General features: G+C 57.2%; 2 protein-coding genes across 5 annotated transcripts in view; one reads left to right on the top strand and one right to left on the bottom strand.

The window, feature by feature from the left end:
- The first annotated feature begins 617 nt into the window (after window positions 1–617).
- GRAP (GRB2 related adaptor protein) lies at window positions 618–26414 on the top strand. Of its 3 annotated transcripts, none has more exons than XM_077163438.1 (5): window positions 618–841; window positions 9002–9099; window positions 12893–13015; window positions 23408–23576; window positions 25136–26403. In XM_077163438.1, the coding sequence occupies exons 1-5, from the start codon at window positions 764–766 to the stop codon at window positions 25319–25321; spliced, it is 654 nt and encodes a 217-aa protein (XP_077019553.1). In that variant the 5' UTR covers window positions 618–763; the 3' UTR covers window positions 25322–26403. The 3 variants fall into 3 exon arrangements, with proteins under 3 accessions (XP_077019553.1, XP_077019552.1, XP_077019554.1); XM_077163437.1 differs by lacking the exon at window positions 618–841 and adding an exon at window positions 6410–6655 and having other exon boundaries at window positions 25136–26414; XM_077163439.1 differs by lacking the exons at window positions 618–841; window positions 23408–23576; window positions 25136–26403 and adding exons at window positions 6410–6655; window positions 14172–18198.
- Window positions 26414–26904, bottom strand: part of SLC5A10 (solute carrier family 5 member 10) — a 50590-nt gene continuing 50099 nt past the window's right edge. The window contains exons 15-16 of one of the 2 annotated variants that reach the window (XM_077163429.1): window positions 26721–26778; window positions 26414–26634 (exon numbers count right to left, since the gene is read on the bottom strand). In XM_077163429.1, the coding sequence (XP_077019544.1) occupies window positions 26528–26634; window positions 26721–26778 (165 nt within the window). In that variant the 3' untranslated portion in view covers window positions 26414–26527. Of the gene's footprint in view, window positions 26779–26904 lie in introns of both variants that reach the window. The other variant, XM_077163428.1, reaches the window with a different exon arrangement.

Here is a 26904-nt window from a genome sequence, read left to right as displayed (position 1 = left end):
AACTGTAATCAACCTACTATGGAAAGCTTATAATTTTATTTGCAATTCTCTTTGGCTTTAGATTATACACTCCATCTAGTGCTTAAACAGAAGTGGCATCTTCTGGGGTGGGCTTTGATGGATACATAGGAGTCTTCTGGGAGCAGAAGGGGGAAGTGGGCCCGGCCTGTAAACAGCTGGGGGTGAAAGTGGGTGGTGTGTTCCCCAACTGCAGCTAGGGCTCAGGGTTTGTTTAGAGTGATGGGGAAGAAGAAAGAGGGGTGGGTTGGGGAGGAGAGGCTTGGAAGGGCCTTGAATACCAGGCAGGGAGCTTGAAATTGGTGTAGCCCGGCACTGGAGACTCACGGGAGGCATTGGGGCCAGAAAATGTGGAAGACACATGGGTAGCTCAGGGAGTGGGGTGGGGGCCGCCGCTGGGACCAGGAGACACTACGCCTGAGCCAGCAGGGTGTCTTTGTAGCATTTCTCCCCCGTTCACCTCAGTTTTATCATCTGTAATGTGGGTATGAGGCGGCCCCACTGCCAGGGCTGCAGGGAGACTCCCAGGGGACTCGGCCTGTGGTAGGGGCCGAGCCAGCTCGCACGCCCTCCCTGTTCCGTGACATATCTGTGCTTCCTGTTTCTCCCATCAGGGCCAGTTTCAGTCTCAGCTTAAAGAACAAACACTCTCTCAAAACAAAGGAAGAAGGCTGCCGAGCACAGAGGGGCAGGAAGCCGCGGCCCCTCTACCACCCAGCAGCCCCAGGAGGGCCAGGGTCGCGGGATGGAGTCCGTGGCCCTGTACAGCTTCCAGGCCACCGAGAGCGACGAGCTGGCCTTCAACAAGGGGGACACGCTCAAGGTAGGCCAGTCGGGGGGCGTCAGGGGGGGCCTCGGGCAGCCCCCCAGATCGAGACCCTAGAGGAACACAGGCCCAGCTTCTCAGGCTGTGGCGGTGTGGCCCTGGGTAAGCCTCCTCCTCCCTCTGAGCCTCAATTTCCCCATCTAGGAAATGGGGAGATGACCAACGATCTCTCCTTTCAACCTTCAGTCTTCCAGGAGAGGATGTGAAAAGACGGTTGTTGAGAGAGCAAGAGAGTGAGTGAGCATGTGAGTGAGAGAAATTTTTAAGAAAGAAATAAGTACACGTGTTAAACTAGTAGCATGACATACCTGGTATTTAAGCATCAAGGATGAGCTTCCCGGCAGTGTGGAGAAAAGGGAAAGTAGCGTCATACCACAGCTCATTCCCCTTTTCCCCTTCTGATGGAAATCACAGCTTCCCGAGGTGGTCCAGGGGATGGGTCTGTGGGATCACTCTCTGGAAACAACCCGCCTTAAAAGTCCACAGATGGGAGCTGAGCCCAGGGGCCAGATTTCGGGAGTGGCAGCGACAAGGCTTAGCTGCTGAAGCTGCCAGTGACTCACCCTAAGTAAGTCGCTGCCCCTCTCTGGGCTGCATCCTCCTCCATGGAGCAGCAGGCACTAGACCCGGATGTCGCTGTGCCCCTGAGCCAGGGCCTGGCCAGAGAAGGGACAGGAGCTCCCCTTGACCGACCCCTGTGGGTGCCAGGTCCTGGCCTCAGCGAGGCTCACCTGTGTCCCATTCGAGCTGTCGAGGTTGGAGGACGCTCAGCTCTCTTCACAGATGATGCCACTGAGGCACGGGGCTGGCATGTGTTACGTCCCTTTGACTCTCGAGCCTGCCCACTGTCCCCGGCAAGACGCAGCAGGCCGGGCGGGGGGCTGGGGAGGCTGGGGCTGGGGTCCAGGGTGGCCGGGTCCCCTTGAGGATTGCCCCTCTTCTCTGAGCTGGCTGGGTCCCCACGGACATCTGGCCAGCGGGGGACAGGGGCGGGCTGAGCCCCAGGGCTGTTTGAGGAGGCCCCGAAGCTCTTTGTAAGGACCCACGTTTAGTTCCAAGGCTTCCCAGACACCTCTGAGAGCAGCTTGGGGTGCGGGAGGGAGCAGGAGAATGAGGAAATAGGAGGGGGGGGGAGCAGTGGTGGGGGTGGCTGACATAGTCAGAGACTGTGGGTTCCCTCCCCCCGAGCTCCTGCCTCCCCCAGCCCCCACTCCGAGAGCAGCCGTTTCCCACCTAACCTTGTTCAGGAGCTGAGTCCCGGAGCATTTGCTTCTAAAGGGTGTCAGCACTGGGGAACGGGGAGCTGGGACCAGGCGCACCCCACAGCACCTAGCTCCCCCCTGCCCCGAGCACCTGCGCCTTGGCCAGCGCCAGGCGTGCAGTAGGCCCTCGATGGACTAAAATGCCAGCCAGGGTGGGGGCACCAGCCACCTCCACTGGCACCTCTAATCCATGGAGCCTGGAGGTGGGGGGCAAGGGGACTTTCAAGCTGAAGGAGTAACAGAGAAACGGCAGGAGAGGGAGGACCTGCGCTTTCCTTCATTCACTCAACAAACACTTACTGAGCTCTGCCCTGTGCCAGGCCTGGTTCCAGGTGCTGAGGACACAGCAGACAAGGAGCAAAGTCCTGGCCCTTGGGGCGCTGGTAGCCCCCAGGGGGGCGGGCAACCAATAAGATGAGTAAGGACATCAGGAGGTGACAGTGGGTTGGAGAAGGCCATCAGGGAGAGGAAAGGCAGAAGGCGCTGGCTGGCTGGCTGGGTTAGACGGGGAGGTCAGAGCAGATTCTCACCCCTGGGCTGAGTGAGACTGGTAGAGGGAGGGGAGGGCAGAACCAGCCATGCAAAGAGCCGGGAAGAGCGCGCCAGGCTGAGGAAGCAGCTGCAAAGGTCCTGAGGCAGGGCATACTCAAGTCTGAAGAGTTGAAAGAAAGGGCCAACATCTGGACAGCAGCTGGGGGGAGGTTGGCACGGTCAGGTAAAGAAGGACCTGTGAAGGATTTGGATTTCATCCTAAATACAGTGTGCATTCACTGAACAAGTTTTCTTCAGGGGTAGGATTTGATCAGATTTGTGTTTTAAAAAGTTAGCAGACAAAGTCCCCTTGGGGGAATCGTGAGAAAGGGGGAAAATTCAACTTCCCCAAGTGGAGAATTCTTGATATTCTCACACGCAGTGGGGACAACCACAGCAATAGGCTGAGCCCCCAATCTTGGGGTTTCTTCATATGAAACTTTACCCCACAAAGGATAGGCTAAACCTACTTAAAATTAGGCCTAAGAGTCACCCCCCAAAAAACAACCTCTTTTGTTGCTCAGATGTGGCCTCTCTCTTCAGCCAACGCAACAAGCAAACTCACTGCCCTCCCCCTCTCTACATGGACATAACTCCCAGGGGTGTGGACCTTCCTGGCCACGTGGGACTGAAATTCTAGAACGAGCTGAGACTTAGCATCAAGGGATTGAGAAAACCTTCTCGACCGAAAGGGGGAAGAGTGAAATGAGACAAAATAAAGTGTCAATGGCTGAGAGATTCCAGACAGAGTGGCGAGGTTATCCTGGAGGTTATTCTTACACATTAAATAGACATCACATTTTTAGTTAAGGTATAACAGGGAGGTTGGAGGGAACTGCCTGAAAATGTAGAGCTGTGTTCCAGTAGCCATGTTTCTTGAAGATGATTGTATAATGATATAGCTTTCATAATGTGACTATGTGATTGTGAAAAATTGTGTCTGATGCTCCTTTTATCTACCTTATGGACAGATGAGTAAAATATGTGGATTGAAAATAAATAAATAATAGGAGGAATAACTGTTGAAATAAATTTAGTAGATTGAAATGCTAGTGATCACTGAAAGGGAAGAGTAAGGGGTATGGTATGCATGAATTTTTTTGTTTTCTTTTTATTTCTTTTTCTGAATTGATGCAAATATTCTAAGAAATTATCATGATGATGAATATACAACTATGTGATAAAAAAGAATGTTCATATTGTATGTTGATTGGCTTTATTGATGAAATTTTTTTTTAATGACAAAAAAAAAGCTAGCAGAGGAACAAGAATGGAAATGGGGAGGAGCTACTGTAGTGAAGGTGATTTACACCAAGAAAAACTCAACAAACTGTTAATGCCCTTTATATGTAAAGAGTTCTGATAAATCAACAAGGAAATCATAAACAGCCTAGTAGAAAAATGAGCAAAGGATATGAGCAAGAAATTTGCCAAAGAAGCCATGCAAACCAATAAATACTCAATTTCACTAATAACCGACAACTTGGAACTTGGAACACTTAACTGTTTTCCGTTTACCAGCTAGCAAAATTTTATTTTAGAAAGAATCCCCAAGGTTTTTGAGGGTATAGAAAAATGTGCACTTTCATGTGGGAGGAGGGGTGGACAGGTCAAGGGACAAGCATTTTGGAGGGCGTTTAGGAGACATATATAAAGAGCCTTAAAAATATCCAGGTCCCCCCCAAAATAAAAAACTATCCAGGTCTCGTGACCTAGAAATTCTACTCCTGGGAAACAGGGAAATTGGTGATGCATGTACACTATTCCACCAGCAAATATTTTGGAGAGTGTTTAATGACATAAAAATGCTCATGATACAACATCAAGTGATGAAAAAGCAGAAGAAAAATGGCCCCATACGGAAGAGAGAGTTGGCTTTCTACAGAGAATCCGTAGACAGAATTGTGTGCTGGGGTAGTAGACATTTGTGGACTAGAATGCAGAGGGAACGAAGACCTGGAAATAAATTCCTGATAAGTTAACAGTTACCCTGTGACTGGACCCCTACGGAATCTGTGTTTCCTTCTTTACTTTTTCTGCATTTCCCGAATGTTCTGTGATAAACAAGCATTCTTTCCGGGGCTGGGCTGGGGGGCGGGGAGCGAGGCCCCCTCACTCTCAGGCTTGTCCGAGAGTGAGACAAGCCCATCTTTAAGATTCTGGTACGTTTGCTTCCTTTTTTTTGCCTGCTTTTAAAGATGAAAGGCAGTATTTATGGATGACCCTAACATGTGGGATAAATGTTTCTAGCTTCTACCCAGATTTGCATTAAACAGAAACAGATCGCATGATTGGAAAGAAGTAGTCAATAATGAACAGTTGATTTTTTTTTTTTTTTTTGAAGATTTAAAAAGCTTTACACCTATTGGACCATTTGGGGACAAAAGGTAGGCTTTGCAGGGTTTTTTTTTTAATATATATAATTTTAGATTTAATCAGTGTGCTGCACGGCTCTATAAATCCCTTTCAGTCCTATTCACCTTCAGGGCAGCAATGCTACTTATAACCCCACTAATGGGCCACCTTCCCTTCTCTCCGTTCCCTCACATTTAACTTCCGCCTCACTGGGTAACCGATCACCCATCACTCCTCTATGCGACCCTCGGTCCCCTGCATTCTACAGGAAGCCTCTTGAGTTGGGCTTTGCCAGAGTCACAAAAGTGGAATCATACAGAATCTGTCCTGTTGTGTCTGCTTCTTTCACTCAGCATTGTGTCCTCGGGGCTTATCCATCTTGTCATGTGCTGCAGGACGTCATCTTGTCTTACTGCTGCATAATCTTCCATCCTGTGTAACACCACACTTGGCTGATCCCCGCCTCTGCTGGTGGCCCTTGGATTGTTTCCATCTTTTGACAGCTGTGAAAAGCGCCGCTAGGAGCATCGGTGTGCAGGGCCCAGGCATGTCGCTGCTTTCAGCGCTTCTGGTTTATGCTGAGTATGGCATTGCTGGGTCTTTGCATAAGTTCTCAAGAGACCTTATTTTTTAAACGGTTTTAGATTCATAGGACATTGGAGAAGATAATCCCGTTTCCCTGATATTAACATCTTATATGGATATGGTACATTTGCTAACATTACAACCCTAGGTTATACTTTATGAGCTAAAATCCATTTTTAGATTTTGATGACGTTCTTTATTTTGTAACATGTTGCACAAAAGTATTATTTCTCCTGAATGCTAACGTTTTCGGCTTCCCTTTGAAGTTTGTATCTGAAGCACCTCCGTGGCTTCTCTAGTTCCCGCCCCGCTAACGTAACCCTAAAAATGTCCCTGCCTGACCCTCCCCCGGGTCGGGGCCTCAGCGTGGCCGTCACCTCCCGGCGGGCCTGGGAGCTGAGCCGCTGCCCCGTCCTGCCAATGCCATGACTGTCCCCCACTGCTGGGCCCAGCCGAGAAGCTGGCTAGTCCAAACCGACCTGGGCTTGGGGGAGACTCTGTGGTTGTGGTCCCCCCAGGCTTCTTGGCCCCAAAGGTCACTTCCCTGGGACTCAGCCAGGTGTTTGGGGACATGCGGCACCCTGCTGTGCCCAGCGGAGGCCTCGCCCCCCTTCCCCACAGACACCCCCGAGAGGCTGACCACGGGGGGTCCCAGGTCCTCCCTGACCTCACTGGGAAGGCTGGCCGCGGCTCCGCCCCCCACTGCTCTGCTCACACACCCCCACCCCACCCCCACCTGCACCCCGCAGCTGTCTGGCCAGAGTTCAGGCCAAACCTTTGGAGTCGCCTTCGATCCTCTGCCTCAAGCTCCCAGACTGTCCCACCCCGAGTCTGACCACTTCTTAACATGCCCTCTGCCCCACTCACAGCCCCTTCTCCGCGCTGCAGGCAGGGACGTAGCCTGAAGCTTACCCTCCACCCGTCTGCCCTTCCAGGGTCCCCTCTGCTTTGCAAAGGAACACTGAGCCCCTTCCCACAGTGGCCAATAAGGTCCCACAGCCCCCGCCCTCCCTCCACTGCAGACACCCGTCCCTTCTGTTCCTGGGACGCAGCTCGTTTCCGCTCAGGCCTCGCATGGGTGAGTCCCTCTGCCCCGGACACTGTTCCTTACCTTCTCATGGACGATTCCTGCTGGCAGCTTTGGCCTTAGCTCTTGTCACCTCCTCGGAGAGGGCTTTCCTGGCCCCCTGGCCCCATCTTCTTCCATCTGTGTCCTCCCGCCTTGCACTTTGCAAACCTCGTACCCTACATTCAGCTACCTGTCCGCTCCTTCTCCCTGCCCCATGGGAGGCAGCCCCATGTTCACAGCTGCACCCGCAGACAGGGCACACAGCAGGCGCTCAGTGCATGTGTGCTGAGTGCACGCACTGAACCAGGGTGGAGGCCGGACAGGAGCAGAGGCTCGGGGCAGGCACAGGTGTGCGTTTCCCCTCCAGCAGGAGAATTTCACCAGGGAGGCACTGGGCGGCCCTCCTTCCGGGGAATGTCTGGCTTTTCAATAAACCCTAAGAACTCAGCTTATGCAACCAATGAGCCAATCTGGGGCCTCTGAGTCAACCTGACAGGAAAACACAACCAAAATGGGAATGACCCATTCATACATTCCTACAGTCAGCAAAACCCAGCCGGTTCATGTGCCCATTTAACAGATGGGTAAACTGAGGCCCGAAGCCACAGAGCGGGCAGAGGCAGGCAGAACCCTCTAGAGTCCCCAGCCACACCATGAGCCTGCATTTTCTCTTTAATTTGGGGATTGTTTTATTTGCTTTTCTTCTTTTTCTTTCTTTTTAAGTGGAAGTGCTCTAAAAATACACCAAACTGAGACAACTGCTGCTTCCGTCCATCCCTGGGGCAGAGGGCCTGGAAGGGGCTCAGCCAGGCCCTCCACAGGCAAGGGGTGCCCGGCTGCAGGGCTGGGGCCTCAGGCCTGGGCCCCAAGGGGGACCCCAGCTCCTCTTGGCAGAAGTTCACCGTCCAAGCTGACATCCGTGCATCGGCCGCCCCCGCCCCCACCCCCCACCCCAGCCTTTGCTTCTGTGGCTCCCTCCCTCTGGGATGCTGCCCTCCCCCAGTTTTTGCTCTCAACAAATATCCCCATTAGGATCAAAGAGATGGGGGGGTGCAGGGGAGGGACAGGTGTCAGGGCCCCGCTCCAGGCCTGCTGAACCAGAGACCCCAGGCCCCGAGCGTTGGCTTCCTGTAGAGGCTCTGTTGGCGTGGCCTCAGCCAGGCCCCTTCCGCCCTCTGGGCTTTCTCATCTGCAGAATAATATTTTCACAGAGAAGAAAAGGCCCAAAGGGACATTACTGGGGCATGTGAAATAATCGGAATTAGGTCAGCGTTAAACTTCTTGAACTTGATAGCTGCGCTTGGAGCGGTTACCCAGGCAGACTTTAGGAGATGTGCGTGGCGGTGCTGAGTGCTCCAGGCGCCTGGCGTGTGAACCTGCACTCACATGATAGGCACATGGATGGATGGATGGATGGACAGACAGAGAGAATGATACAGCAAATGTGGCAAAATGTTGAAATCGGTGGAGCTGGGTATCTGGAGGAAGTTACCTTGGCGTTCTCTGCGTGGATTTTGTATTACTTTTGCAATTATCCTGTACATTGGAAATTATTTCAAAAGAAAACGTTAAAGAAAAAAAAATACTAGCTAAAAATAAATAAATAAATAACATTTCATCGTGTCTATCACCGAGGGCCGTATAAGAACTGGGGTGGCTGGTGTGACGCTTGCCTGCTGTCACCCCACCGTGCCCCTTCCCCGAGACCTGCCCCCAGCCTCTTGGTTGGTTGCTCACCTGCAGCTATTTCAGTTCCCCTTGTCTCAGCTGTGTGGCTGCAGGGGCCCTCACCCCATGGAAAATTAGCCCTTGTGACCGGACCGGCCTCCACAGCCCGAGGCTCCTCTGCCTCACTTCCCCCCTCTAGGTACCTCCTGCCAGCCCCAGGCCGCGGGGGCTGTTTAAATGCTAGTGTCCCAGGATGGGCACCCCCACCATCCCGGGGTCCTCAGATCTTCTCCCCAGGGCCTCCGTGCAAAGGCTGTGAATCCCCAGGTCTGCTCCCCAAGACCCCGCGGCCCGCTGTGGAACTGGAGACCCGGGAGCGCCAGCTGCCCCCCAAGCCTCCACCATGACCCAGGGCTCCTGTGTGTCACCCTGACCCACCTGCCCCGGGGGGCCGGGGACCGACCGGGACCAGACTCTCCTCGGCAGGGGAAGGGCAGGGCCACGTCACGCAGGCTGAGGTCCCAGCGTGTGACCCAGGAGGGACCTGCCGCTGTGCTGCCACCTTCTCCTCCGAAACGGGGTCCGCGGTGCCTTCTCCTTGGGCAGGGGGCGGGGGGAGGTCGAGCCCAGCGTGGCGCGCCGTAGGGCCTCGGCAGGGCTGACTGGCGACGTCCCTCCTGCCCGCAGATCCTGAACATGGAAGATGACCAGAACTGGTACAAGGCCGAGCTCCGGGGTGCCGAGGGCTTCATCCCCAAGAACTACATCCACATCAAGCCCCACCCGTGAGTGTTCAGCTTCTGCCACCATCTGGCCCCACCTGGTGCCACCTGCTCACACCTGGCCCTACCTGGCCCTACCTGGTCCCACCTGGCCCTACCTGGTCCCACCTGGCCCTACTGGTCACACCTGGCCCTACCTGGCCCTACCTGGCCCCACCTGGCCCTACCTGGTCACACCTGGTCCCACCTGGTCCTACTGGTCACACCTGGCCCTAAATGGCCCTACCTGGTCCTACCTGGCCCTATCTGGTCACACCTGGCCCTACCTGGCCCTACTGGTCACACCTGGCCCCACCTGGTGCCACCTGCTCACACCTGGCCCTACCTGGCCCTACCTGGCCCCACCTGGCCCTACCTGGTCCCACCTGGTCCCACCTGGCCCTACTGGTCACACCTGGCCCTAAATGGCCCTACCTGGTCCCACCTGGTCCCACCTGGCCCTACTGGTCCCACCTGGCCCCACCTTGCTGGGCTCAGCAGAGGAGAGCTGCCCGTGGAGGGGCACGACAAATCTCTCAGGCACAAAGCCCCCTCACCCACCCCTTTGTCCATCCGTCTGGGTCCTGAGAAGGGGATGTATGACATATATGGCCAAGAAATCTATTAAAAACAAACTTTAAATGATGGCCAAGGAAACCCCAAGACGAATCATTTATTTACTCAGGCCTTCACCAAACACTACCCAGGGCTCCTTTGGGCTCAGCTGGATGCTAGAGACAGAGCATCAGAGAAACCCCATCCTATGGAGAGACAGGACATAAAGAAAGCACATAGGGGAGCAGTCAGCACCAAGGTGGCTAATCAGGGACAGCTTCTCAGATGAGGTGGCAATGAGTGAGGTTTTGAAGGACGTGTAGGAGTTGGCTAAGTAGAAAAGGAGAAAGGCATTCCTGGTAAGACAGAACAGGATGAACAGATGAAGAGCAATGAGAGAGAATCCATGGCACATGGGGCTGGCAGGAGAGCCTCGAATGCCGAGGCCATGGTGGCAGGGAGCCAAGGAAGGTATTTGAGCAGGGAGGGACTCGGTCAGATATGGAGATGGGTGGGGGAAGCTAGGGGGCTATGACGCCTGTGTGGTTATGATGGAAGGCGGGGGAGGTGAGGGGCTGGGGTGGGGCCTGGGGGTATTTCCTCTTTACTTATCTGCAAGTTATTTCCAAATCTGCCACCACCTCTGCCTTCCTGTGCTGGCGCGAGTGCCCCTCCACTCCAGGCCAACGTGCCTGAGCCCCAGGCACCCCAGCTCCCCAGCTGGAGCTCTGGGTCTGAGGCCCTTCTGACCCTCTGGCTGTGTGTCATCTGTCAGTAAAGGGAGAAGGGAGGAAGGGGCTGCACAATGAGAGGAACAGAAGAAGCCGGCTCTGGACCCTGACTCAGGGCCTGGAGCCCTAGGTTCCCAGAGCCCACCCAGAAGGGCAATCACCGTGGGCCTTTGGAAAGCAGAGACCTCCTGGCGAGGAAGCGGCACGGCAAAGGCCTGAGCTGCTGGGAGGCATAGAGGGTTCCACCTGCTCAGGACGGGCAGAAAAGATGACAAAGATTATGGACGACAAAGATCCAGGGCCTGGGTGCAGTGGTTGGAAGATTCTGCCAGGGGTAGGTGGGAGCCATGGAGGGTTCTAGCCTCCAACGTCCCTCAGGTCAGCTTTGCCCACTTGTGCCTGGGACAGAGCAAGGGTTGGAGTCAAGCCGCTGAGCACCCTCCCAAGGCAGTGCCCAGGCCTAGCGGTGTCCCCCAGGCACCCTCTTGACTAATCTCAGCACCTGCCTGGCCCAAAAATAGCTGTAGGGAAACTCCAGTTCTGTATCTGACTCAGCCTGTAAAGGTCCCAGGATGTGGAGTGAGCAGAGCCCTGGCCCCAGGAACACCCACTGTCACCCTCCCCACTCCTGTCCATGGAAGTCCCAGTGTGTCAAAGGGAGCATCATCCAGAACCATGACCCCCAGAGTGGAGCCAGGGAGGGCTGCTCAAGGGAGGGATTGGGCCACTGGGTCTTGAAGTTAAAATAGGAGTTAGCCAGGGCCAGCAGAAGAGAGCTCTAATCGAGAGATACACAAGAGGAAGGGTTTGATCTGCTCTATAGCAAACCCCTTCCCCGTGGCAGTTCCTTTAATCATGACCATACAGATAAGGAAACAGGCTCAGAGAGGGTGAGTGACTTGTCTGGAGTTGCACAGCCAGCATGATGCAAAGCGGGACTCAAAGCCAGATAGCATGGCCCTGGCTGCGCCCACAAGCCCCTGTACTGGGAACTGCCAGGAGAGGCAGCAGGGGAGCCCATGAGAGCAGCTGTGAGACAGGAGAAGGAGTCAGAGGCCAGGGACAGCAACCTTGAGCTGTCCTTACCCTCTCTGGGCTTCAGTTTCCACAATGGGAACCTTAGATGTCGGACGCCGGGGTGAGGAGGGAAAGCTGGACTCCGGGGCCTGGCTTTTCCTCTCCTCTCATTCAGTCCCCGGGGACGGGCACTGCTTTCTCAGGGTGGGGGCGGGCTCAGCAGGAGGGCGAGGGGCCTCCCCTGAGGATGCAGCTGTAACACCCTCTGAGGGCAGCCGCGGCCCCCACTCTGACGCCTCCTTGGGGTTTTGTGGGTTCTTTGGAGATGCCCCGGCCCCTTTGGGAAAACCCCGCTCAGGTCTCTGCTTGGCCTGGCTAGGACCCTGTCACTTCTTGCCTATCCCCAGGCTCGTCCCTCCCCCAGGGCCAGCAGCCCCTCCTGCCTTGGGGTTGTCAGGGCTGGGTGGGCACCCACCTCCAGGTCCCTGACCCGCAGCCCCAGCCGCCCCCCTCACCCCTGCGCCCCTTCCCGGGGAAGCTCACAGCAGCTCCCACAAGCCACAGAAGCAGCTGCCCCCACCCCACCTCGCCCCCGCTTCTCCTCGCCCCCCTGGCGGCACCCCGAGGGGTCCCACCGGGGGGAGGGGCAGCTGTCTCCCCCCCTCCCCGAGCAGTTACTGCTGAGCACAGGCGTTTGCAGAAAGCGCCCTCCCTCCCATGGGACCCCCCCCAGCCGCTGCACCCCTCACCCCACACCCCTTGCTACCAGCTTCGAGGCTGCACCAAAATCCCAGGACAACAAAAAAAAGTCGCACCTCAAACCGGCCACCTGAGGCAGGCTCAGTCCGAGTCCAGGAGGCGCTTGTCGAAGGCGCAAAGGGAAACTGAGGCTCAGGGGCTGGCCATGGCTCGATGCGCACGAAGCCTCCAGCCATGCCGGGCCTCAGTTTCCCTGTCTGAAAAATGAAGGGGTCAGAACTTAAACGAGGCTAAAGCCCTGGGGCTGGGAAACTAGTGGGACCCTCCCCCACCAAGGTGGGGAGGCCCAGAGAGGGCTGGGGGCTGCCCAGGGCACACAGCAGATGGGCCGGACTGGGAGAGAAGTCGGGTCCCAGCCCTCTACTCCCGGCCCTGGCCCCTGAGCTGTGCTGCTTGCTCCAGCTTGAAGGAGGGGGGCAGGAGAGCCTGTGTGCATTTACCAGGCACCTTCTGTATACCCAGTCCCTGGGCTCGTACCTGTGCAAAAGCCCACGTCTCTGCATCTGTGGAATGGGTACAGGGAAAGCTGCTATTTTATTTCTCTTTTTCATGCTTTTAAGACTCTGCCGTCTGAAACAGGAACGCTCAGCCGAGGTTGGCTGGGTATGGTCTGTGCTGGCTCCTCGGGGTGGGAATTTTCTGCTCTCATGAGGGTCCACATTTGCCTGGGGTAGAGGGTGCATCCCTTTGCCTGGTCGTGCCTCAGTTTCTCCATCTGTGCAAGGGGCTCCATCACAGCTCGCCTCTCTCCACAGCTGGTACTTGGGCAGGATTTCCCGGCAGCTGGCCGAAGAGATCCTGATGAAGCGCAACCACCTGGGAGCCTTCCTGATCCGGGAAAGCGAGAGCTCCCCCGGGGAATTCTCAGTCTCTGTGAAGTGAGTCGGACCCTGGGGCTGTGCCGAAGGGCTGCAGGTGGGTGAGGGAGGGACAACCGAGCCAAGGCCCGGGGGCAGGCGCCGGTGGGGGTCTCAGGAATGGGCAACCCAGGGACCGGGGACCGCACAGCCTGGAGCGCCAGGAGCTGTCAGGGGCCTGGACGTGGGCAGCTGAGGCGGGGGTGGGGTGGGGGGTGGGGACGAGCCCACAGCCAGGTCAGGCGGCCCCCACACTGCAGACTGTCCCAGTCTGTCCCTACGCAGTTGAGTAGATGGACGCTGGCTCTGTCACTTCCTGGCTGGGTGACTGTGGGCGAGTCACCCAACCTCTCTGTGCCTGCTTCCTCCTACATAAGATGCATCATTGCAAGGACCAAGTGAGTTAAATGTTTAAAGCAATCAGCATAAGGCCTGGCATTGAGGGGAGGGTCTGGCTTTGTGACAGGGCGACTTCTCAGTCACAGAGTAGGGGACCCTGGGCTGTGCAGAGCCCCAAGACCCAGAGGCCAGGCCTGGAGGGTGAAGGGTTCCAGGCTGAGGGTAGTGGTGGGAGAGGGGTTGTGCGGGTGGGGGGTGCAAAGGGCCCTGGCCCCTGGCTGGTCAGTCAAAGTGACGGGGTGCAAGGTTGCACAGGGCCTGGCAGACCCTAGAAACAAGGTTGAGTTTTCTCTTAGAGCACTAGGGAGCCAGGGTGCTTTGTAAGCAGAGTCAGTTTATTAACACATCCCTCTTAGGGGTGTTCTGGTTTGCTAGCTGCCAGAATGCAATATACCAAGAAACGGAACGGCTTTTAAAAAGGGGAATTTAATAAGTTGCTAGTTTACAGCCCTAAGGCTGTGAGATTGTCTAAATCAAAGCAAGTCTATAGAGATGTCCAATCTAAGGCATCCAGAGAAAGAGACCTCGGTTCAAGAAGGCTGATAGCAGGGTTTCTCTCTCGGCTGGAAGGGCCCATGGCGAAGTCTACTAGCTTTCTCTTCTGGCTTCTTGTCTCATGAAGCCCTCTGGGAGGCCTTTTCCTTCTTCATCCCCAAAGGCCGCTGGCTGGAGGACTCTGTGGCTCTCTCGGCCTCACAGCTCTGCTCGGCTCTGCTGTGGCCTTCTCGTTGTTCTCAAAAGACATTCTCTCCAAAAATGTCTCCTCTTCTTATCGCAGTAAACTAATGAAGACCCACGTAGAAGGGGTAGAGACACGTCTCCCTCTAATCAAGTTTAACACGCACAGATGATTGAGTCACAGCTCCGTGGAGACAACCCCATCAAGTTTCCAACCTGTAGTACTGACCAGGGATTCGAAGAAACCGTTGCTCCCACAAGATTGGCCACGATCAAAACGCGGCTTTTCTAGTGCACATAAATCCTTCCAAATCGCCACAGAGGCTGGGAGTCCGCTGCGGGGCCGGGGGCGGTGGTCCAGATGGGAGGCGACGGCAGCTGGGACCGTGCTGGGGTGTCCAGGATTGGGGGAGCATCTGTTGAAGTGGGGGATCCCCCACCACTACCAACTCCAGGGCCGCTGGCGGCAGCTGGCCAGAGCCTGGCGCACAGGTGCCACCGTGTGAGCTGTCACTGCCGGGGCTGCTTTGGGGGTGACCGAGCTGCCGGCCGGGGGGTGCCAGGAGGGGTCGCTGGAGTGGGTGTCGTGTCGGCTTGGCTGGGACACCTATTTTTCTAGGACTGGGTTGATTCGCAATCAGCGGCTGGATGATCTTCCAAATGGATCGGCAAGCACGGGGCGTCTGTGGGGGTTGAAGCTGGGGCTGGGTGTACGCTGAGGTCGGGGAGTTGCTGCAGCCTTAGGCGTGGCACCCCAGAGGGGCAGACAGGGACTCAGACTACAGTCCTCCAGCCTAAACAGTCGGGGGCCACGAGCGCCCACGGCTGGGCTCCCACTTGCAGAGGACAGTGCTCGGCTGACCGAGACAGGCCTTGCAGGTTCTGGCTGAGGCTCTCTGCTGAGTCCCCTGACTTGTTTGTCGTTAGCCGGGCCATCTTGTAATTAGCGCATCATTGTGTGTCATTAGCAGTGTTGGCCTTTGTAATTAGCACATTTCACAGATGGCAGAGAGAGCACTCCTGGGTGTGAAATGAGCACCAGCTGCTTGCATTTACTTAGCTCATTTTGTTTGGCACCACGGTTTGTAATTAGCACATTAGGTTTGTGTTAATGGCCGTTGTTAGAAAAGCTGGGAAAGCTTATTTGCCTAAGAAAGCAAGCCAGTGTCCGCTTCAGGCTTATTTGCTGCAGATTGGAGGGTAGGGCCCAGACATGAATTTTAAACTGACGCCAGAAAAAGTGTGTTCATAAGCCCAGCCCTTCAAAAGGAGGGTGGGGGCCTTGACAGGTAGTGACCTCCCCGTCTGTCCGTGGAAATGACCATGTAAGATACGGCCGCTGTGGTGAGGAAGGGGGGAGGGGTGGGCAGCAGGGAATGATCTGACATCACAGGCCCCCTCCCTCTCGCCCCCCCCAGATCCTCCCTCCCCCACCAAGTCCAGGGGATCAGCTATCAGCTTCTCTTCACTTCCTTCTTCCCTTGGGAACAGGCTTCATCCCGATGGGCTCTTACTGTCTGAACCTCAGTTTCCCTAATTTAAACACAGTCCATTTTGGGGGCCCTGGTGGGATAGGGGAAGGGTTCTGGGGTTCTTGGCCCCGGACCCCGCTGGCTGGCGGGGGACACCTGGCTGCCCCTCCCCCCAGCCCAGCCAAGCCGACGCTGCGGAGGAGGCGCTTCCGCAAAGGCAGGAAGTGGTGGCTTCCAGCTGGGCCTCCAGGCCCGCGCGGGAGGGGCCAGTGTCTCCATGGAGGGGCGCCCGGCAGGCGGGCTGGTCACTGGTCCCCCAGCAGAGCAGGGGCAGTGGGGACCCCTGCCACCTCTGGAGCCCGGGCTCAGGTGGCCTTCCCTGCACCCCCCCGCCACACACACACACCTCCCTCTCCTCTAAGGAGTCCCACTCCTCAGCATCCAGCCCTGCACCTAGGCGCGCTGCCCTCTCCTGGCGCCCCTTTGTAAGTGCAACCTCTACCTTCAGACCTATGACACCTCAGTCTCGGGAGCTTGTTCAATACGCATTTACTGAGCATCTGCTATGGGAGAGCCACAGTTCATGGCCCTGGGGACAGGGAGAGGATCAAACCCAAGGAGTGTGCACAATGGAAGCTCACACAACCTAGGGGATCTCCATGTTGAATGCATGAATAAGGGAATTTCAGTTACAGCTGAGGCAGGGAAGAGGTGACATCTGAGCTGGGCCCTGAAGTATGAGTAGGAGTTCGGTGCATAAGGAGAGGAGATGTTGTGACAGGTACAGGGAACAGTGTGTGCAAAGGCCCGGGGGTAGGGAAGTGAGGGGAGGGCCTGAGTAGGAAGAAAAATGGGCAAGACTGGGGAGCCCACGGCAGTTCTTGAGCAGGGGAGACCCAGGCACCAACATTGCCCTGAGGATGGTCTGGGACGTCGCCCAGGGGATTCCCGGCCCTTGCCGGCCAGACCGCTTCTGCAGATCAGAAGCAGCAGGAGCTGCCTGGGCTCCACTGGTGTAATCTGAGCACAGCACCACCAGGTGGCGGCCTCGCCCCTCCGTGCCCCCAGCCCAGCCAGGACTCCAGAGTGCTGCTGCCACTTTCAGTGTGGCATCTCACGGCCTCCGGAAGACCACTGGGTGGGGCTCAGAGCAGGACGCCGAGGCTCAGGAGGGGCACGTGCTTAGGAGGGTGGACTTCTGAGCAGGAGCCCCAGCTCCAGCACCCACTAGCTTATCACCCTGCCCAAGGTACAACGAGGGCCTGTGGAAAGGGCTTGTGTGGTTCCTGGCACATAGTAAGTGCTCAGTAAAGGCCTGTTCGGTAATCATCATTATATGCCCCCACCCCAAGCCAGACCATGGAGTTTACAGGATTCTGGGGTCTTCCCTTCTACCCCCAATTAGGATGCTCTCCACCCCCAATCAACGAACCCAGGGCTCTTAGAGGAGGGGAAGTGGCATGAGGAGGTAGGACCCTCAGTCCTGGCTTTGCCCTGGCTGTGCTGTGTGACCTCAGGCAGGTTCTGCCCCTCTCTGGGCCTTAGCACCCTCATCTGTGATGTGGGAATAGTAACCTCAGGCACTGTCAGGTGTGGTGGCCCAGTGGCCATTCGGAAAAGGGTTGGCTTGGTGGATTCATGCAGGCAACCCCTACCCCACCCCACGCAGCATCTCCCACATGTACACACAGGCCCCATAAAGCTGTCAGACGTGGGGTTTATGGCCCTGTGCTGTCAGCGTGGCCACAGCCGGCTGCCTTTTACAAGTTTACAAAGGGCTGCCTGCCCCCTTCCTACTCACGGGGCGCACATCTCAGCCAGCCCCATGCAATGCCCGGGCCCCAAACCACCCCCCACCCCCCGGCCCTGCTGATGCCTCAGTCGCTTACAGCTGTTCTCCTGCAAGCTGCTTTGCCTCCTTTCTGGCCAGATGCTCTGTGAACCTACTATGTGCCGGGAGCTTTTGAGCTAATGCACATGTGTTTGTCCTGCCCATTTGCTCAGCGGAGACGTCCCAAGCTGCCCTGCATACCTGTCCCACACACTTGAGATTGAGCCATGAACAAAAGAGGACAGAGCCCCTGCCCTTTGGGTGCTCACATGGTAGTGGAGTGACAGACAATAAACAATCAGTAAATTAGATAAAATCTTAGAAGACAACAAACGCTTTGGAGAAATCAAAGCAGGGAAGAGATGGAGAGGGCGGGTTGCACGCATGCGCACGTGTGTGTGTGTGTGTGTGTGTGTGTGTGTGTGTGTATGTGTATGTGATTTTAGGCAGGGAAGGACACCCTGCAAGTTCTGCAATGAAGCAAGAAAATGTGCATCATCCCTAGAAGACAAGTTTGCAGATAAGGAAAACAAAGCCCAGAGAGGTGAAGTAACTTGTCCCGGATCACACAGCCGGGAGCAGCAGAGCAGGTGCACGTCAGCCCCTGAACCTACCAGCCCTGGCCTGTCCTTCTGCCCACCTGCCCTGAGGCCCAAAAGCCCAGCAGGAGTCACCTCTGCTGCGCCACCCTGCCCAGGCCCACGGTCAGCCCTTCTGCTTCCTGTCTGCTGCAGTAATGGCTGCCCACGAAGCCTCCCCTTTCACAGATGGGCAGATCAATGCCAGAGAGAGGCCAGGCCTGCTGGAGATCACCCAGGCTGGCCCTCCCCCCTCCTCCCTCACCCCAGCCTTGTTTTTCTTCCCCGCTACGGTCACCTGCGCCGCAGCCGCCGCCCGGCCAGAAAAACCCGCTGGGCAGGTCCCTGGGGCCTTCCCGGCAGCCCCAGCCGGCCCCGCCTTCCCCTGGGGTCTCACCAAGACAAGTACACACATGGCCCCTCACACACAGACACACAGACGTGCAGCAGGGAGACGGACATCCATACACACAGACACGCCTGGAACTCACACCTGGACACAAGAGGGACAGACACACAGATGCCTGTGCCCCCAGACACACGCCCCAGGACTCACTCACACAGACACACTATCACATGCACACACTCAGGTACACACATATATACAAGGAAGCACACATGCACAAACACACTCATACACATAAACACAAACACCTATACACACACAAAAACACACAAACACACGTGCACACAGACACGCCTATGCATAGAAACACACAAAGACAGAGAAACACTCATATGCACAAGATACTCACATATACACAAACACATGCTCATAGAAGCACACAACAAACACACACAAAGACACTCACAACCCAGAAACACAGTCTCGTACATACACAAACACACACAGAAACACACCCCCAACCAATGTCACGCACACTGACACAAACCTATGCACTCACACTCAGACCACCCGCCCCAGGTCCGCCCTGTCCTGGCCGCGCCCGGCTCAACCCACCCAGCAGGCTGTCCGCCCGCCCCCCTCCCTCGCAGCTTGGGGTCACCTGGACTCTGACTCAGTTTCCCTGCCATGCCCCCAAAGCTCCCCTGGACCTGGAGTGAGGGGGTGGGGCTGAGGTCTGGGGGCATCCCCAGAGGCGGTCCCTGTGTGAATTCCCACGACGGCCTGATGCTCAGCCAAGGCTAAGTGCAGGCCGCGAGGGGAGAGGCCCGGGGCGCCTGGAGGGCTCGCAGTGGGGCCCCAGGCCTGGAGGTGAGCCGGCCTCGGGCCCTCCGGGGCTCTCCCTGCCCCCGAGCCGTGAACCCGGACGCGTGGGCCGGGCACGGGGCAGGGCCGAAGCACGCAGGTTTCCCATGTGGAGGATCTGTGAGATCTCAGGCGGAAGGTTCTAGACCCACGGGCCAGCCCCAGACTCCTCACCCCGGTCCCTCAGCTGATGTCCCGTCTCTGCTTCCTGACCCTCCTATGCATTCAGGGAATGCTTTAGTCCGGAGAACTGAGCTTTTTGGGTCACTGCAGAAATCTTCAAACACCAAAACGCCCCAGGTCGTCATTTTTTCCCCAAATTGCTCTGCTAGGACTTGCAGGACAAAGACCAATAGATGCGGCAAAAGGAGGCGCTGGAGGGAAGGCGGGTGGGTGCCCACCCCTGAGCAGGGCTTCAGCTGTGGGTTTATCTCCGACGCCCTTCATGGCGCTGAGGGATTCCCATCTGTTCCTGGTTTTCCGAGTGTTTTCATTAAGAGGCGATGCTGGATTTTATCACACACCTTTTCTGCACCAATTGGGATGATCATTGTGGGGTTGTTTTTTCCTGTTTATCTTTGTTCTTTTTTTAACTTTTTTTATTGTATAGTATAACACAGACAAAGCTAAGAAGGAAAATTGCAATGTAGTTTGCAAAGCTCTCTTCAACACATAGTTACAGGACAGATCCCAGAGTCTGCCAAGGGCTACCATAATATCCTCTCCCATTTCTCCTAGTAGCAGGATTTGACCAAGCTACTTTAATGTAGCTTATTACACTGATTTTCTTACACGGAACCGCCTTACACTCCTGGGAGAAGGCCCATTTGAACGCAGTGTACAATCCTTCTAATGTGGTGTTGGACTCGGTTTGCTAGGATTTTGTAGAGGACTTTTGTGTCCATATTTAGAATACAGATACAGGATTTTGGTCTGTAATTTTCTTTCTTGTGATATGTTTATCTGGCTTTGGAATCAGGGAGGTGCTGGCCTCGTGGCGGGAAGCATTCTCTTCTCATCGTGATTTTGGAAGACTTAGAGAAGGTTTGGTATTGGTCCTTCGGATGTTTGGTAAAATTCACCACTGGGCCTGGACTTTTCTCTTTCGGGAGGTTTTTGGATTACTGACTCGATCTGTTGAGATATTTTACTTCTTCTTGAGTCCATTTCAGTAACTTCTGTGTCTCCAGGACTCTGCCCATCCCCTCTAGATTCTCTACTTTGTTGGAGTAGGTCATTCACTGCCTCCTCTTGGAATCCTTCATTTCCCTGAGGTTGGTAGCAGCGCCCCACTTTCATTTCTGGTTTTATTTACTTGCACCCTCTCTTTTCTCTTCGTTGGCCTAGCTAAAGGTTTGCCAATTTTATTGAAAGTTGGTGTTACTTGGGTAGCTGTTTTTTACAAGCCCATCCTCCTGTGTCCTCTTCCCAAGAAGTGGGGGCCCCTGTACTCCAGGCTCCTCCAGAGCTGGCATGGACTCAGGGCCTCCACCCCAAGGGGCCAAGATACTGAGCCATGGGGTCCTTGTGCCCCAACTTCTTTTATCCCTGGAGCACTGCAGTGGGAGTCCAGGGCTTGGGAAAAACCTGGGCTTGTTCCAACAACCCGCGGAGTGGTCCTAGGACATGGGGGGTGGCGGTGACCTCTCATCACCACACGGGGTGGGGGGCCTCTGTCAGCACCCTACCATCCATATCAGGACTAGTGCTCCCCCCAGAGCCCACAGGCGACTCCACAAGGGGCTCAATCTCCAAGCCTGTGTCACTGCCAGCCCCAACGGCTCTGCCTCCACCTGATCAAAGACCCAGGCACTTTCTGGCCTCCCGGTAGGTGAGAGCCGGCCCCCTGGAGAGTTGAGCAAGTCTTAGAGACACTGCCAGGTCCTCTCCCTGTACCTGTGCAGGCTCAGCACACCCGGAGGCCTGGAATCCCAGGTTCCGTGCTGCTGGAAGAGTTGTATGGACCTCGCCTCCTGATGGCAACTTATGGCTTGGATCAGAATTCCTGTTCCCTGGTTCCAGTCTCTCTCCTAATGGGCTGCACCCACAGAGCCCAGTCCTGCCTCCCTGACTTCCACCTTTTTGGGTATCTAGTATGCAACTAATTATGAGCAGTGGTTTAAAAGAAGGTTGCATAAGGGGCCAAGGGACCCACAGGGACTGACAGGTCTGAGGAAGCTTCTCATAGGATGGGCCATGTTACTTGGGCCTTGAAGCATGAATAGGAGTTTGACTGGAGACTTATTCCTTCCAGCTGGAGGAAATTGTGTGTACAAAGGCCCAGAGGTATGTTAGGAAGTGAAGAGAGGTTCTGTGGGGTTTGGCCTCTTGGGGTGGGGTGTTGCACTCTACTTTGCTTCCTACAGGTACAGACCAGAGGGAGGTTAACAAATCTCTATCTTAAATCTTGAATCTTTAGTCTTTAACCAAGCAGCATGTCAGCCCCAGGGCGGACAGACAAGAGAACCCAGCCATAGCCAAGGATGGGAGGAGAAAGCTGGGAGCAATGGACCCTGCCCCCCTGTACAGGACAGGAAAGAACTCAGACCGTGGGCCTCAAGGAACCCAGGCTGTACACCTAGTGGGTCCACAATCCTTTTTTTTTGACAAGATTTTAATTCAGAATCCAAAAGGTGGGTTTTTTACCTTTGAGTCTCAGGGCTGGTGGGCAGTTCTCAGCCCCAAATGGGAACAAAATGGCCCACCCGCTGTGGCCTGGGATGGCCGGGGGCCCTGTTCCCCTTACCCAGCCTGGTCACGACCACAGGTCCTCAGGTGCCCCACCATCCACCCGGACAGGACGCCTCCCCCAGGCCTGTGAGAAGCAGGCATTCTTTAATTCACTTATTTGTAAATTGGCTTCTTCGGGGCTGGGAGCTGAGGCATGTCTGGTTATCCCGGCAACCAACCTTGCCACCCCCCACCCCGGCAAGGAATGTACCAGCGCATCTGTTTGACAGATGAAGATACTGAGGGTCAGACAGGGCAGCTGGCATTCAAGTCCATGCTGGCCTGACTGTGAAGCTGGGAAGGATGGTGAGGGTCTGGTTTGGCAGAGAGGACGAGGGAGGTGAAGGAAGGTGGAGGAAGGTAGGCACAGCCCATGCAGCAGCATGGCAGGGTGCAACCAGACTCGGAATAATGAGTTCTGGGACATCATTAATACCATAATTAGAATAATTATTATTGCTATTGTTATACAACAATGACCAATCAGAGAACGTGCTAGAGCCACACTTTCCCACGCGTGAGCTCAGCTGGCCTTGGCTCTCCCCTTTCTTGCCATGTGACTCTGGGCAGGTGACTGTGCTTACAGCCTCAGTTTCCCCACCATACAAAGGGCTCAATTTGCTCTCACAGGCCTTGAGGCAGGCCCAGCCACCCCTGCAGGAAGAAAAGGGAGTCACAACAGTTTGTGACTGTCCTTGGTCCTGACCCAGCCTGGCATGGCCTGTCATGGTATGGAAAATGCTGGGTGTGGGAAGGCATGAGGCAGACCCCCTGCCCAGTGCTAGCCAGAAAAGGCTTCACCCAGCTGGCCAGCTTGAGAGGGACAAGCTGTCTCCTCACTGGGGCTAGACGGTGCCTCGGAGCATTTGTTGGCAGAGTACTGGAAGGACCTCCAAGTAAGGAGTACAGCCTGGGCCAAGGCTGGGAGATGGAAAAGAAGCGGGCCTGTCGACTGAGTCACAAAGTACCTGAACGGAATGAGGCCACAGACATAATCGGGACCATGACTGAGGTTGATGAGGAGGAAGGTTGATGAGGAGGAAGGAGGGACACAAGGCACCCAACACACCTGAGCTCCTCTCATACCTGCAGGCTCTGGCCCGAGTTAGGGTAATCTTAGGAGCCCTCTCCAGGGGACTGTGGGGTCTGGGTGGGCACAGGACGGGGTGGAGAACGGCAAGGCCAACGGGGATGTTGAAGAGACGTAAGAGGACACGTTGTCAGAGAAACCTGTTTATCACTGTGAGCAAACCCTAGTGAGCAGTTGTCCCAACACTGATCCATAGGGAGGTGGAATCCGCAGTAGGAAACTGACACAGAGAGGTTAAGTAACTAGCTGAAGTTGGCACAGCAAGAAAGTGGCTGAGCCCGGTGGCCGGACCCCATATCCCACTGAAAGGGGCTGGTCGGAGGTATCACCCCCCGCCCCCCGCACATCGTGAGGCCCTGTGGCAGGGCGGGTGGGGGCGCGGGCCCCTGGGCGCGCCCTGAGGTGGCCCCGCTGCTCTGCCCTAGCTACGGGGACCAGGTGCAGCATTTCAAGGTGCTGCGGGAGGCCTCAGGGAAGTACTTCCTGTGGGAGGAGAAGTTCAACTCACTCAATGAGCTGGTGGACTTCTACCGCACCTCCACCATCGCCAAGAGGCGGCAGATCTTCCTGCGCGATCAGGAGCCCCTGCCCCAGGTAGGTGGGGGGGGTCCTGGGCGGTGAAGGGGTGGGGGGGACTGGGGGGGTTGGGGGAGACGAGTCGGGGATGACAGAAGGGGTCCTGGGAGTGGGCCACAGGTGGGCAGCTGGGGCAGGGGGAACGTCGGGGTGGCCCGGCGTGGCCGCCCCTCCCTCCTTGGTGGGGGGCCCAGCCCTGCTCCCAAAGGTCAATCTGGCATCAGCCAGGGTGGGCCAAGCAAGGACAGGGAAGGAGAGGAAGGAAAGGAAAGGACCGAGCAGGCGGCACGTCCGGGGAGGCCACACCGGGCCTGGCGTGCCCTCAGCTTCTAGTGTGGTGTGTGGCACCCAGCGGGTGTTCGATAAATGCTTGTCGAAGGAAGGATGCGGCCCCTGCTGAGCCCACCAAGCGCCACGGCCTGGGTTGGCTCCTGTGCTCCGGGAGTCTCATCATCCCCACTGCACAGAGTGGGAAACTGAGGCTCGAGCATCATGTGACTGGGCCCGGGGTGTGTGTAGGGGCTGGGGTGGGGGTCCGCCTGTCCCCTCTCCTTGCAGTCCTGGCCATCTGCCTAGCCAGCCCTTTCATCCACGGGCGTCAGGGACCAGGGCTTCTTCTCATTAGAGGGATGACAGCACCCGGCAGGGTTAAGAGCCCCTGGGATGCCCCAGCGCCACGTGGGCCCTGCAGGCTGCACACAGAGCAGCCCAGCCTGTGGGTAGGGGCATCAGAGGCCCCCGCGAGCTCACCTTCTGGCCTCCGTCCCTGGGACCACCCCCTCCCCGCCCTCCCCCACCCTGCTGGGTCCACCCTGGCCTGGAGCGTGTAAGGGAGCCAGGACGAGGAGGGCTGACTGATGTCCCCACCCCCTGCCCCCATCTCTTGGGCCTGGCCCAGGCTCGCCCACCCTGTGGGGTGACTCCAGAGCTGGCTCCACTCCCTGGGACCCAAGACGCCTCCTCCTTCCTGGGCAGAGAAGTGCTCATTACAGCCTCCCGCCCACCCTATCACCCATCTCAGATACAATTCCAGAGGCTCCTGGGGGGCGTGAGCAGATAGGGAAACTGAAGCACACAAAGGGCAGGGACTGAGCCCAGGCCTGAGAGTCCAGAGCTGCTCCGAGAGACAGTCCTTTCCCTGGAAGCCTGACAAAAGGGTGTACAGCACTCTACAGTTTGCAAGACCCCTTCTTGGGGCTCAACATCCCCGAGTCTAAAAGCACCCTAACTGCAGCCCAGCAGAGGATCAAGACCCCAAGAGGGGCAGGGGCCTGCCCACAGTCCTGCCCTAAGGACCGACCTTGGGTCTGCTGGCCTCCAGCCCTGTGGGGCCAGCTCAGGGCCAGGAAGGTGGTGTTCTATGTAGATGCAGAGTCTGTCACAAAGCTGCGCTGGGGGTGGGCAGCCTGGGGGAGCATGGCTACCCGAGGGGGTGCAGACAAGATGGAAGCTCAACCCCGAGTCCGCCTGCAGCTCCCTCCCGCCAGTGCACACTCGTCTCCGTGGAGCCCCCGGGGAGCACAGGTCACAGGGGGGCTGCAGGGGCCCCCCGCTAATCGCAATCTCTCCCCTCGCAGCCGCCCCAGGCCTGCTTCGCCCAGGCCCAGTTCGACTTCTGCGCCCAGGACCCCTCGCAGATGAGCTTCCGCCGCGGGGACGTCATCGAGGTGCTGGAGCGCCTGGACCCCCACTGGTGGCGCGGCCGGCTCGGGGGGCGTGTGGGCTTCTTCCCGCGGAGCTATGTGCAGCCCGTGCACCTGTGAGTGCCGCCCCGCCCGCCGCGGAGCCTGAGGGCTCAGACGAAACGGGGGGAACTCCTGATGTCCCTCCACCTGCTACCCCACCAGCGCACCCCCCCAAACGCACTGGGGAACCAGGGGACCCCCCCGGGCCCCACCTTCTCCCCATTGGTGGTCAAGGGGTGGGGTCTGCAGAGGCTCCGCCCCCTCTGCCCGTCAATTGCCCCCTCCCCAGGGAGGGTGGACTCCCGTTTCTGCCTGGGGGGGCGCAATCCAAGGAGAGCCCAGGGCTTTGGGGGGGGCTGAGGTTCACCTGGGGCTGCCAACTGCCTGCTCCTCCAAAGGCCCAGGTTGGGGGCTGCAGACTTGTTGATCTCAACCCGGCCGTGCGCTGCTTTGGGCTCTCCTTCCTGTGGGGGCCTCAGCACCCACCACTTCCACAGACTCTTGGGGGAGGTAGCTGAAGCCCCCAGGAATGGGGGCAACCGCCCACCCTCTTTGCCCCGCATCACCCACAGAAGCCCCCAGCCTCACACGATTCTGCCTGCCAACAGGATGGACAGACAGACAAGTCCTGAGGGGCAGGTGCTGTGCCCAGGCCCAGGGAGGGGCGCCGTGGTCCTTCCTGTCTGTTCAGTGCCCGGTTCTGCTGAGCACAGGAGCAGGGGCCAGGGTTGGGGGCAGGGGGGGCCTGCAACCCGGGGCGGACACTGGGGCCAGGGCTGGCCTTCGGAGGCCCAGCAGGGCTGGCGTCCCAGGTCGGGGCACAGCTGGAGTAGACGGGGGCAGTGGGAGGGGAAACCGCAGTCTTGGGGGCCGGGGAAAGTGAGAGGGTCGAGCAAGGGCTCTGCCTGGTCTTGGTCAGGAGCGGGGTCAGAGGGCAAGGGCCCCCCAGCAGCTGGGGAACGGGTAGAGGGCGCGGGCTCAGGAGGCCAACCCGAGAGGCCCCGGCTGTGGGCCGTGGGGTCCCGTCCACTCAGCCCAGCCCAACCCGGGGCTGCCCCGGACCCCGACGCCCCTGAGCACCGCGAGCGTCAGCTGCCCTGAGCCGGGCCAGTGCGTTCACAATAAAGTCAGTGAAATGAGGGTCGGCCGCCCATTAAGAGTCTAATTTTTTTCTAACCACACGGCTTTGAAATATCAAGTTCTTTCCTGGCCTCTGTGCTGCGGGCCCGGCGGGTCCCTGGGCACTGACCACGGCCGCCCCCTGCCTCGGGGCCCCCCGCGGCCTCAGGCGAAGTAGGCGTAGCAGAAGACGTTCACGCACACCAGCAGGATGGCGTTGACACCGCAGGCGCGGGCCCAGGACCTGTGGCCCTGGGATGTCCGGGCCATACCTGCAGTGGGTGAGAGGGGGCATGGACAGGTGAGGGGCACTGGTGCCCGGACTTCCCCACGCAGGGGACCCTGGGGCCCTGCTCACCTGCTTTGCTTCCCAAGGACACATCATGAGACAGGGTCCACCAGGTGAGGTTCTCGAGCTGCAGGGACGGGGGTCGGCAGGGTCAGAGGTCAGCGAAGGGAAGAGGGGCAGGTGACATCACAAGGGGCCGGGCTCAGGGGCTGGAGGTCTGGCGTGGGGAAGCAGGGGCCGAAACGGGGCCAGG

The sequence above is a fragment of the Tamandua tetradactyla genome, chromosome 6 (genome assembly GCF_023851605.1).
Source record: "Tamandua tetradactyla isolate mTamTet1 chromosome 6, mTamTet1.pri, whole genome shotgun sequence".
Taxonomy (NCBI): Eukaryota; Metazoa; Chordata; class Mammalia; order Pilosa; family Myrmecophagidae; genus Tamandua; species Tamandua tetradactyla.
Note: the sequence above shows the minus strand (reverse complement) of the source record. Positions and strands in the feature narration are given on the sequence as shown.